The sequence below is a fragment of the Apostichopus japonicus genome, chromosome 5 (assembly GCF_037975245.1).
Source record: "Apostichopus japonicus isolate 1M-3 chromosome 5, ASM3797524v1, whole genome shotgun sequence".
Taxonomy (NCBI): Eukaryota; Metazoa; Echinodermata; class Holothuroidea; order Aspidochirotida; family Stichopodidae; genus Apostichopus; species Apostichopus japonicus.
The window spans coordinates 7,599,629-7,611,947 of record NC_092565.1 but is presented as its reverse complement, the minus strand read 5'-3'; the positions used below and the strand labels follow the sequence as shown (position 1 = coordinate 7,611,947).

The following is a 12,319-nucleotide window of genomic DNA, read 5'->3' as shown; positions in this document are numbered from 1 at the left end:
GTAACTTTTCAATCTTTCATGGAAAGGAAAAGGGGAAAAAATACCATGATGATTCTCCTAAGAAGCTAATTTGTTCAGTTTTGAGAACTATCGAGTCATTATTTTAAAGATACATTAAATCTGGAGATTTTCGGTACAGTGAGTATTTTTTATTTTTGGTCAGATGGGGCGAGAATGGTCTGTGTGGGCGCTTCCGACTTTATCTAAGCGGAGCGCCACCACAGGTTGGCGCGGAACGTACAGACATTTTATGAGTAAAGATACTCCCTAGATCGACGGAAATGACCCTCACCGGGCCTTGCTAATTTGCAGATAAACGAAGAATAAATAGGTGTCATTAGCCAACAAAATGTGAAAAATGTCAATAGGTAGATGAGAGCACAATAAAGAAAGTCAATAATCGCTAAAAAGTGGTAAATAGCTGGAAAGGGTGCCAGTAGTCCATTTGAGTCCGTCGGGGGGGGGGGGGGGGCATCCGCCCCCTGACTGTATGGACGCTCCGCCACTGTTGGGAGCGCAGTGTAGGAAGAGAAGGGGGAGGGGGAGTGGCGGTATATTTTAACGGTTTGGGTGAGCGTCTGCAATGATTCGTAATGACATGTTATCGCAAGCGTTCAACATGCTCAAGTAAAATGAATGAATGAGGAGGAATTCATGTCACTTTTCAACCATTTTTTGAAACAAATTGAGCGATTTGATCGCTAGTAATCTTGAAATTGATTTTATCACGGTCATTGTTATGTTTCCCATATGTACCTTTCTCATAGAAAAGGAGAGAGGGCAAATCTATACGTAATGTAATCAGAAATACTTTTCAAATGACACCAAAGAGACTAAAAATTCTTTTCGACTTTGTTAATAATGATGTCTTTTAAGAGACACCGTAGATACGTTGCTCGGTTGGGTTTACTGTAATAGTAGCAAATGGAGACCAATATCCGCACTTAGTGGACCTAATGTTATAGTCGTGCATTGACCTTGAACAGAGGGGCCTACCGCGAAAACGTACGGAAAATTCATCCTTTTATATCTCAGCGAGACAATTCCACTAGATACAGAAAAACGACTCAAAAGTCCTTAGATGTGGTCATTTTAACAATCACAATAAAAGATATGTATGAAAAGCAGATTAAAGATATGATGGAAACTCAAATGTGGACCAAAAAACGATGTCACTACGGATGCCGTCCAGTGACATTTACATAATTTGTGTGTGGTAGGTTCTGTGGCTCTTTTGTGGAAAAAACTTTGGAATATGCTTTAAGTTGAGAGTTCATCCATGCTTTAGATTAATGAGGGACATAGATCATCACGTTTTATGAGGAGGGAGGCTATTTTTAATTATTAACATAGCATCTGGGTAATAGGTACTGTAACTCTTTTCTTGGAGAAAGCTTGGAATATGCGGATAAGGAAGAAAGTTTCGAGTTCCTCCCATGCATTAGATAAATGAGGGACCTAGATCATCACGCTTTACGAGGATATCTCATATATTAGCTGTAAGAGAAGCGGTGAGAGTTTAAGAAAGGTAGGGGAGAATAGGGGAGGGGGTGAATTATGTTACCAGGGGGACCTAATAATTCGTCCTAAATGAGATTTGAAAATATATATATGTAAGTTAATATCATTACTGCCGGCTAGCTCTCACTGATTTCTTTCAACCCTAAGTTACGCTTATCGAAGACTAGGCCGATAATACAATGCTTCAACAAAGAGATGCTTCTAATTTATTACTTAAAACTGTGTAACTTTCACTAATCTATGTGGAAAAAAATATGCTTTTAAGTTGAGAGACTCAGTAAGGATCAATTAAGTAGAACAAAGATCGTTGCGTGCTGCGTGCTGCGTGTAACGATGAAGTTTCCTACATTGGGATGGAAGGGTATCAGGGAGTGTAGGATTGAGTGGGAAGTTAAATGATGGTGTAACTAAGAAATGAAAAAAAAATCTTAGTGATAAAATCATTATTGCTTGCTCTTTGCTGATTTAACATTAGAATAAGTGTCTATAATCATTAGATATTCCTTTAACAAACGAGGTTCGGTTGGGGAGGGAGGAGGGGGGGATACTAGACGGATTGACGGGGAAGAATGATTGGGAGCCAGTGGCGGAGCTAGGGGTATTGGTCAGAGGGGGCGAGAATGGTCTGTATGGGCGCTTTCGACTTTATCTAAGCGGAGCGCCACCACAGGTTAATTGGCGCGGAGCGTACATGAATTTTTTGAGTAAAGATACTCCCTAGATCGCCGGAAATGACCCTTTCCGGGCCTTGCTAATTTGCAGATAAACGAAGAATAAATAGGTGTCATCGCCAACAAAATCATGTGACAAATGTCAATAGGTAGATTAGAGCGCAATAAAAAAGTCAATAATCGCGAACAAGTAAAAAGTGGCAAATAGCTGAAAAGGGCGCCAGCAGTCCATTTGAGTCCGTCGGGGGGGGGGGGGGGGGCATCCTGACTCTATGGACGCTCCGCCACTGGTCTGTTTCAAAGTTTATTTTCAAACATCAGTGACCATCGACAATCTGATCTCATGGTTCTTATGATCTCACATGACCTTCATTCGACTATATGTATATATGTATGTATGTATGCAACTGGACGAAATACAATAATCTTGGAGTGACTCGAACCGGGGACTTTATAATTGGAAGGCACCGATTGGACTATATCACATCTCAGGCAGGCTTTTCTGGATGTGGGATACCAGGTTTGAACCCTATGATTCTAATTGAACTTTGACCAGAAACAAGCTTGAACTACTTTCACATAAGCTTTAAAACCGACCGCTATCGGTTTATATTTTTGGAAGGCTTCGTATTGGAACCGCCCACACTTTATTTCGGACGATCTAAACTTTTCTTATTTTGTGAAGGATCTCAAGATACTTTTAATCGTACTATGGATGGATCCTGTATTTTCTATTACCTTTATTCGCAACGTACCGACGCAGCGGACCGGAGTTTTATCATTGCTGTGCTAGATGAACTGGTGAGTAAAAATATTTCGTCTTCATTTTATTGTTTCCAGCACCAAAGCAGTACAGATTTTGTTATTAAAAAGTACCCTCTTTTAATTGAGCAGTGCCCATTTGTTGAGAAAATGTATTAACAATGGGGTTTAAAAGTTGTTGTTGAATAATTGGGGGGGGGGGCGGGAAAGGAAAAAAGGCCCATTTGGTTGAAAAAAAAACAGTATAATTTACTGGACTTTTCGTCAGGGAATGTACAGAGAATCTGTTTTGTCAGAAAAATTGAATTTAAACTTTGTGGCTTGCCTCCACATCAAACTATAGTCACATGTCCTGAATAAAGTTATATGCTATTACTTGACTATTTATATTGGAGCAACACTGGACACTTCTTTATGGTATCATAACATTCACTGCGTTCAACGTGTTGTAGGCCCTACAATGATCACAAACTGACGATAAGTCTTCAATGGACCTTGAAGATGCCAGAAATACCTGATCTATAAAGCACTGCTGTTGACACAAATATACTCCTTAAAATTCCTGCAGTAAACCAGATAAACCTTTGTTATTTAAATGAGGATGTCGATTGGAGCCGTTATAGAGTGACTTCGTCGGTGAGCGTCGATACGAGAAATTCTATCGTAAAGAAAAAGGTTTATGTTTAACGTTTTCTTTGTGTTATGAGACTTACACATTTGACGATGAAAAGGAATGTGAGCCAAATTAGTTAGTGACAGGTGTAATTGCTCATAAAGCTCCCCACCCCACCCCTCCCCCACTCACCTTCCCCCAACACATCAGCCGCGTTCGTTCCTTTTCTGATCTGCACCTCCACAGAAGTGTTAAGAGTTGATATTTAAGTTTCATGAAAAAAAAAAAAAACCGAACGTACAACATATTTGCAAAGACGACTTTGTTTTTATTTGGGAGATAGCGTGCTGTAACTTACAATCATCATGGCTGTGCTATGCACTTTATACTACAAACATCTACATAACATATGATATTATTAAATATGTGAAGGATATATATATATATATATATATATATATATATATATATATATATATAAAGGCCTATATATATATATATATATATATATATATATAAATATATATATATATATATATATATATATATATAAAGGCCTATATATATATATATATATATATATAAAGGCCTATATATATATATATTTGTGTGTGTATGTGTCTGTGTGTCTGTTTTACTAACATTCCTTACTTCATAACTTACAAATCACCCTCTTGTAACATTCAAAAATAAAAATCATTCGCCAACATCAACATCATATTCATCTGTTTGTCGATTGATACAATCAAGTTATGATTCGTAAGCTTTGAAGTGTATTGAACCTTTTTGTATTTACACCTTCTCTTTATTTTTTATTAACCTTCCAAAAAATGGATTTGAACCATGCATTGGACGTCAACTCCTCGTGGGCTGTAATTGAGTCAATCTTAGGTAAAGGAAGAAGCACAGTATAAAGTTGTCAGTCCATACAGCTCTGTAAGTACATTTGGCAATGTGTCACGACATTGTGCACGTCTGGGAATAGTGGTTGTAATAAGGACATCAAGTATTAAGTAATCAGCTGACCAAGCGCTAAAGGAATTTTGACGTCCTTGTTAAATTTGATAAAAACGATTTGTGATTAAACGAAATCGTTGTATGATGTTGAAACTAGATGTATTTTGCAGAGCTATTAGCAACTTTGTACCTCGAAACACAAGAGAAGGCTTAATTAAAGCTGAATTACTTAATTACATATTCATTTAGAACCAGTGTAATGAAGTAACTCATGTTACTCGCCTAAAGATCTACAAAACAATATTACTCAATATAACTGTTTTCATCACTTAAATCGACATCCACCTTTCATATCTGTTTATGTAAACATTATGAAGATATGAACATCTTCAAATTGATAATTTATGTAATAATATAAGTCGAACAATTATCGATGTCTAACAAAATGAGTAAACATGTCACTGTTTGTCAGCCCATATATACGTGTAGTTTTGTGCATGAGCATGCACGCGAAGCTCCCCGAGTCCGCTCGAAAATCCCTTCTCTTCCACCACACGATGAGGGTTTGGCGCCTAAATACCTTTCCATGACATGACAAGCCACTTTATTTTTATTCTAAATTAAAAGACAACTTTAAACATTGAAAGATATCTTTAGTGTCAATATGTGCAGAAGATAAAAATATGAATTAATAAGAGATATCTCAAAATATTAGGATGGGGTTACTGCACATTTACAAAACGCCTGAATTGTCAAGACTAATCTATAGTTACTATACTAGTGTAATGCCTGTAATGTGTATACTACAAGCTTTCGTTCTGAAATGAAAGTTTCTTAGCGTGCAAGATGTTATTGTTCGTCTGAAAGGGCTAGTGCTGTTTCAGCTTTAGTAATCCGAATAATCTGAGTCGTATTCCATCGTTTGGTAGTCGATTGATTTCTTCGTATTGTAGGCATTTGAACTTTTCTCCGCCATCAGAATTCCCTATTAAATGAGTATGAAAATAGAACTGTGAATATGTTCAAAGGTATCTATTTAGGATTTTACATAATTGATATCGTCTTATCATATCACACATTCATACATATATACAGACATAGAAACCAGTAAGGCTGTGTGAGATGCGAAACAGAGCCATGTTTATTATTGTGGTAGAAAAAAGAAGGACCTGAGGGGGAGGGCGTGTGTTACTGCGTTCCTACTTTTCTTACTACAGAGATCACTCAGAGTGTTGCTCTGAGATTAACAAAACTGTTCATATAGTGGTTTGTAAAGAGCGCCACTCGCTCGTACACCTGAGGTACAATAAAGATCAAGAGATAAATATGGTGTCAGAAGTGATCAAGAGATAAACAAAAACGAACACCAACCAATCATATGCCTTAGACTTCCTGCCTCTGTCCCTCCCACTCTTTTTTTTATAAGTAACCCACTTCGCTGTTGATTTTAAGACAACGGATTCAATCTAGCATTTTGTGAACATGGTTGAAACCAAATATTAATCCTCGACGTCGCGTAACTACAACTATATCTGTGAACACCATTAGTCATTCTGTACTGTCATTCTGTCATACTGTACTGTTTACTTACACCGCGAGTCACACTTCTCTGTAAATTTTGAGACCTTCAAACTGCCGACCCAAACTTTGCCCTATCATATCGAATCAAATACCACATCCCTCACCCTATTCATAAATGTATACACCACTATTACGTCTGATTGGTGCAATGTCACCCAGTAAGAGCAGTGCAGTGCAGTCAACTTTGTTTTATTGCGGAAAGAAATCCATTAGGTGGCAGCTGATGATCTAACATACATGTAGTACTTACCACGTTTTCCTCTTTAGCCGGTGGGTTTCTTAAAAATATACAGAACGGTGCGTAGATAAAACCAACAATAGCCACCAAACGTAACATCCTGTAGGTGCAAAAATAATGTGACGTCATTCTTTCAATACAAAGAAATGGTGTTAGAGTATCTTTTTAAAGAATTAAAATTCCTTTTCGAGAGCAAAATTGTATCTATGCACAGTAAATGTCATATATTTTACCAAAGGATAAACAGATCACGTGACATGATCTACCTCTGGGCCCGGCCGCGAATTTTTTTCCCTGAACCTTTCGGGCAGTGTACGTGGAGTTTAGCCAATCAGAGCGAGGCTGTGTTGATGACGTACTACGTGCTTACCAAAGGTTGAAGTGGGGGAAATCACATTCGATAAGTCAACATAATTGTTGTACTACAGCAGAAAGTATTGAGGTATTTAGGCCTTGCAATAATGACATTATACTGAATCATTGTGCACAACTTACGTGACGTTGGTATCGGTTTCCTTGTTGAAAAACGGCGATGTATGATCGCTGTCTGTTGTGCAAATTTACAATGTCTTCAGATTGACATGACACTCAGTACTCAGTGCTGTAGTACTGGTACAGTGGTATGTTACGTACTTACAGTTTACATACATGTACACAGCAATATTTGCACACATATATATAAGATGACCATGCACTAAAACCATGACATTACTTATAATATCGATTTTCAATTCATAATATAATACTTGGACATGAGAAAAAGTGGGGGAAAATCCACACAGGGGCTCGAACTCGCGGTCTTTCGTTTTCCACCTTATGTTATTGAAGCGACGCATTTACCCGACTGACCATCTTTACTGAGTAGTATGTCATCAACACAGCCTCGCTCTGATTGGCTAAACTCCACGTACACTGCCCGAAAGGTTCAGGAAAAAAACATTCGCGGCCCGGCCTGGCTATCGGCGGCCTTGCGTAGAACGTTCGTGTTGCTCGTCAGTGATAGGCTGATACAATGGAATATTCATACGTTATGAATACTACTTACCAACTAAAGCCAACCGCTTGCACTATAGCACCGCTTAAAGATGGACCTGTAGGTTATGTAATAAGAGGAGAGATTCAGTTACACTCAATAAATCTGTTGAAAATTAGTACGACTTACTATAGGTACGGGATTTGACTGTATAGCCACTGTGTGGTAATTCACACACATAATGTTACCGGTGAACGTTTACGTATGATTATGATGTACGCTACCGTATATATTTCATGATATTAATAAACAAACTCGTCAAACTATGAGCAACATAAATATTGGAAAGGTATTCTAATTATACGGATCTATCGCTATATTACCCAAGTGGACCTTACCAATAGAAAATCCAATACAGAGGCCAACATCAGCAATGGCGTAGATGCCTCCATAGACGGACGAGTGACGTATGTCCACTAAGTGAGCCATGATCGGCATCATCGTCCCATCAACCATACCTGTGAGGTCAAAGGTCATCAATAATGAAAACTTTAAGTAAAGTTTGTGACCTCGAATTAACAGAAGTTTTGAATGCGTCTTTACGGTTAATGGTGCTCATATAATTATTGTGTCCATTTTCTATCAGATAGCTTACCGGTAACATATATTTATATATATATATATATATATATATATATATATATATATATATATATATATATAACGCATTGGAATTTGGGTTAGAAAGGGGGGGGGGATAGGGAAGGTACTGTTGCAAAGATTGGTGGTGTTTATAGAACACCACCACAAGTAGAGCATGGACCAACTTTCAGCTTTCCAGTCTATTTTAGGAATGATCAAGTTTGCCGTCACTTGTTATTTACAGTGGCATTCTGGTTACAGAGAGGTGAACGGATTATAAAGTTCAATGCAAGTCGTAACTGTCTAAAGCTTAGTACTTAAATATTTACCTATTCCAAACCCAATGGCCATATTGGGAGCTATGAGGTGTGGAAACACCGTCGAGAACGGGATCTACGAAAATCAAGTTTAAAGTTAACATTATAAAATAGGATATCTATGATGACAGTGTCTCCGGCTGTCAATTTTACAAGTAATAACTTCGTAAAATTAATAATAGTTGCACACTGTTCGATCCAATGGCACATTATTGGTTAAAATGTGGGAATAATTTCGTAAGCTTAAATCGTATCCCTTTGATCGAAAAACTTCCATCCTCACGATCTGAGAAGGGTAAAAACTTGTATAGAATAATCTGTTTCTACTTACCGCTAACATTCCTACGCCGATAACAACTAGTCCCAACAAGGAGCACAGCCATCTGTATATTCGAGGAAAACAATATGACGTTGTGATGACGTTATGTTGGCATGCCTGCGCAGGACTTCAAAGTTGTGTTGTTGTGGTGGTGGTGGGGGAGGGGGCACTGAACATACTAGCAAAATTAAACATCTCTCGGTGACAGCAAACAGCAGTGATATTATAAAAATGATTAATTGGGGTTATTTCGGAAACAGTCAAATTCGAATCCCATGCACCATGAACATGGGCTTTATTGCAAATACTGTTTACCTTTAATTAATCATAACACTTATTTATCTCTCCTATCAAAACTGAATTCAAAACGTCCAGATGATCTTACCTGCCTATCTTATTTCCAAGTGCCCCAAAGATATTTGCACTGACTAAATAGGAAAAGCTTGCTGGTAAGAAAGCCGCACCTGATGTATAAACATGGAGGAATATTTTTAAGTTACATATCAATATATATATATATCAATATATATATATATATATATATATATATATATATATATATATGTATATATATATATGTATATATATATATATATATATATATATATATATATATATATGTATATATATATATGTATATATATATATATATATATATATATATATATATATATATATATATATATATATATATATATAGATATATATGAGTTGAGGGAAGGGAAGGAAAGGGCTGAGAAGGGACGGGACGGGAACTTGGAGCGGTTATGTGGGAAGATGACAATGAGTTCACATTTCGATTACATTAACATACAACCGCACCTTACTGGCAATTGAAAGGGCTAAATTACACTTCCGTGCATCAACCAACCATGTAGCTAAAATTGGTATAATTATATAAAGTATCATATGAAATAATATATGAAGCTAATCTTACATACCAAGTTCCCACTTTGAGGGAGACATTTTAAAAATCATCCAAAGCGGCAAAGATGGCTCCAACATCGCAATACCGACGTTACCAAAAGTGAGGGCGCCTGTCACGAAAAAGTAAGAGAGAATGTGTACACTTGATGACAATATCTCAATGTATGAGTTGTTGTTTTATAGGTACGCGTTCAGTTGGTCAGTGACAGTCATCTTACGACACCCACTTACCTTTTGCCATCAGCAAACATCTTTGCCAAGGAAATATAATGACTTGGTCCATTGATAAAGTTCTTTTCTACGAGGACTAATGAAAAGTATACCAGAGGTTTTCAGAACCGCGCAAGGTCTGCTTTGACAAATCAGGGAATAACGTCGTCACAATGATTTTTATACATACCAGCAGCAATGAGGACATACGGGTCTTTTAACAGCTGTGTCAACGACGTCCCCACAATGTCTGTCTCTTTCTTGATTGACGGGTTTAGAATTAGTAACTGCAGCACTGAAAGAAGAATGTATATCCTCACGTTATATGTATATGCCGATTGAATTACAACAGTAGTGAAACGAAAGAAGCAACTTTAACTGTATTAAACATGAAAATAACTTTAACTTCTACACTGAGAGATGTCCTCGTATACCCCCCCTCCCCAAAAAAAAAAAAAAAAAAAAAAAAACATTTGAATTATAACATTATAAACGAAATATAGGTAACTTTGACTGTAGTAAACAACACCGAAATTTAATAAAGAACGTATCATAATATGAACATAACACCAATACAGAACTGCAGGAATTAAAATCAGGTGTACATTTAGACACCCCTGACCAAATGTGACCAAAGAAAGTTGGTTCACAATCTTGCGTAATACATTTGCGTAAACGCATAATGACGTTTCGAATTGACATGAATGCGTGTTTAATATCGAACATTATAAATAAAGCTTTACGAGCATTAGGAAGAAAATGCGGATTTATCGTGAGCTGCGGTAGATGTTAATTCCGGTTGTAATGTATAACAAAATAAATGAACTAGTGATAGAGTATGGCTTTGAACTTAACTAAAAGTAAGACTTACTTCCTTCCAAGAAGGCCAACATGGCGAGGATATAGAAAGGAGCAGATTTACCGAGAAATTCGTACATGACGCCACCAAACGGAGGTCCGACTGAAAAAAAGAATATAATGTAAAAATAGGAATGAAGCATCAATTGAATGCATACAGCGGAACATAAATTATATTACTGTGAGGTATGGGTGGGAGGGGATGTTTGGGGTCCATTTCTTATGGATTTTGTTTCACAATATATATACTGTAGATTTGTCCAAGTCGTAAACAAAAACATTTCCCATGGCAATGTCCGAGTTTGATGAGCTGGTTTGCTCCCGTCTTGCATTATTGTAGAAAACCAATAGAAAGTACAAATGCATGGTACATTACAATACAATGCATATAACTGAGTCTTTCCTCATCCTTTGTGTGTGATTCTGTCCAATAATGAAGTTAGTCAATCAATTATGTTTAATTCTTCTTCTTAACGGTGACGTCACTGAGTACGAGAAATTGATCGAAAAACTTACAATTGGGTAAACTATTTAAATCATCCTGAAAGGAAGATTTACATTTTGATTTTGATTTTCTTCACATAAAATTGACGCCTATGCCTAACTGTAATCAAAATGAGTTATTGGGTAAAAATTGTAATACTGCTTTTCACTAATGAGAGAAGAGTGAGGTTAGGGTGTGGGGTTGGTAAGTTACGTTTTCCTAGAAATTTCTTTCCATTCTACATATTAAGTTATGTGAACCAAACATGCACTGCATGTGTTCATATGGGATTACGCGCTCGTCATCAGGTCACGGTCTGATAACGAGGGCGTTATCGGATCACGGACCAAAAATCCCTTGTGAACCCATGCAGTCGTGGTCATGATCACGAGGTCTGCATATAGGATCGGATCACGTGCGCGATAATAGTGACCACCAAAACCGAGAATGAATCCTTACTAAAGACACCAAATGCGAGTCCGGACAGAGCAAATCCAACAGCTGCACCTCTCTCGTTGTCGTCATGGTAACGGTCAGCTAGCATTCCCATCCCTAACGAGGTGAACAAGGAAGAAAACTTATTGAACTTCATCTCGACGTTGGACATATGCATATCATAGCTAGGTTCTATAGGCGGACATAGTCTTGCATATTTTCCCATGAACACTATTAGAAAATTGTCACTTAAATAGTTTATGTGAATGTTAACGAGGATAAGTTCTTATTTTCATTCTTACAGAGTTTAAAAACATTTATATGTACATCTATATGGTAGAACCTCCCCTATAAAACTGCACTTGGTAACGTCCCTTAACAAACCTTTGACCGCATGGGCAAAAAAATTGCTACTAAAAAGAAAGCAAATGTAAACGAAAAACTGATAGACAGAAAGACAGCAAAGGCCGGGACTTTCTCACCTGCAACGGAAGAGCATGAAGATCCAACGCCTTGCAACAATCCCGCAAGTGGTCACACATTTCAGTACGGAAGCCTAAACTGGACACTCACATTGCAAAACGGTCCCGTATTAAACAGGAATAGCTGTACAATGATGAAAATGTAATGATTTTTATGTAACATAAAATATGTCATTCAAATTATTGAAGACAGAAAATAAAACTTGCTTGTATAAGAAAATGTTTGCTCTGTGTTTTCTGAAAATTACTGTTCTGAACCAATTTTCGTGTCACGGAACATTAGCTTTTTTGTTTTTTTCTTGTGCATTTTGTCTGCTTGTTTTTGTTTT

General features: G+C 37.2%; 1 protein-coding gene across 1 annotated transcript; it reads right to left on the bottom strand.

The window, feature by feature from the left end:
- Positions 1 to 4,192: 4,192 nt before the first annotated feature.
- Positions 4,193 to 12,039, bottom strand: LOC139968157 (synaptic vesicular amine transporter-like; the record flags this gene model as incomplete). Its single annotated transcript, XM_071972553.1, has 12 exons — positions 4,193 to 5,509; positions 6,356 to 6,443; positions 7,389 to 7,434; positions 7,715 to 7,834; positions 8,288 to 8,351; positions 8,607 to 8,658; positions 8,980 to 9,058; positions 9,536 to 9,631; positions 9,922 to 10,026; positions 10,603 to 10,692; positions 11,533 to 11,625; positions 11,991 to 12,039. Coding segments are annotated over 12 exons (981 nt in total), but the record flags the coding sequence as incomplete, so codon positions are not given.
- Positions 12,040 to 12,319: the final 280 nt, after the last annotated feature.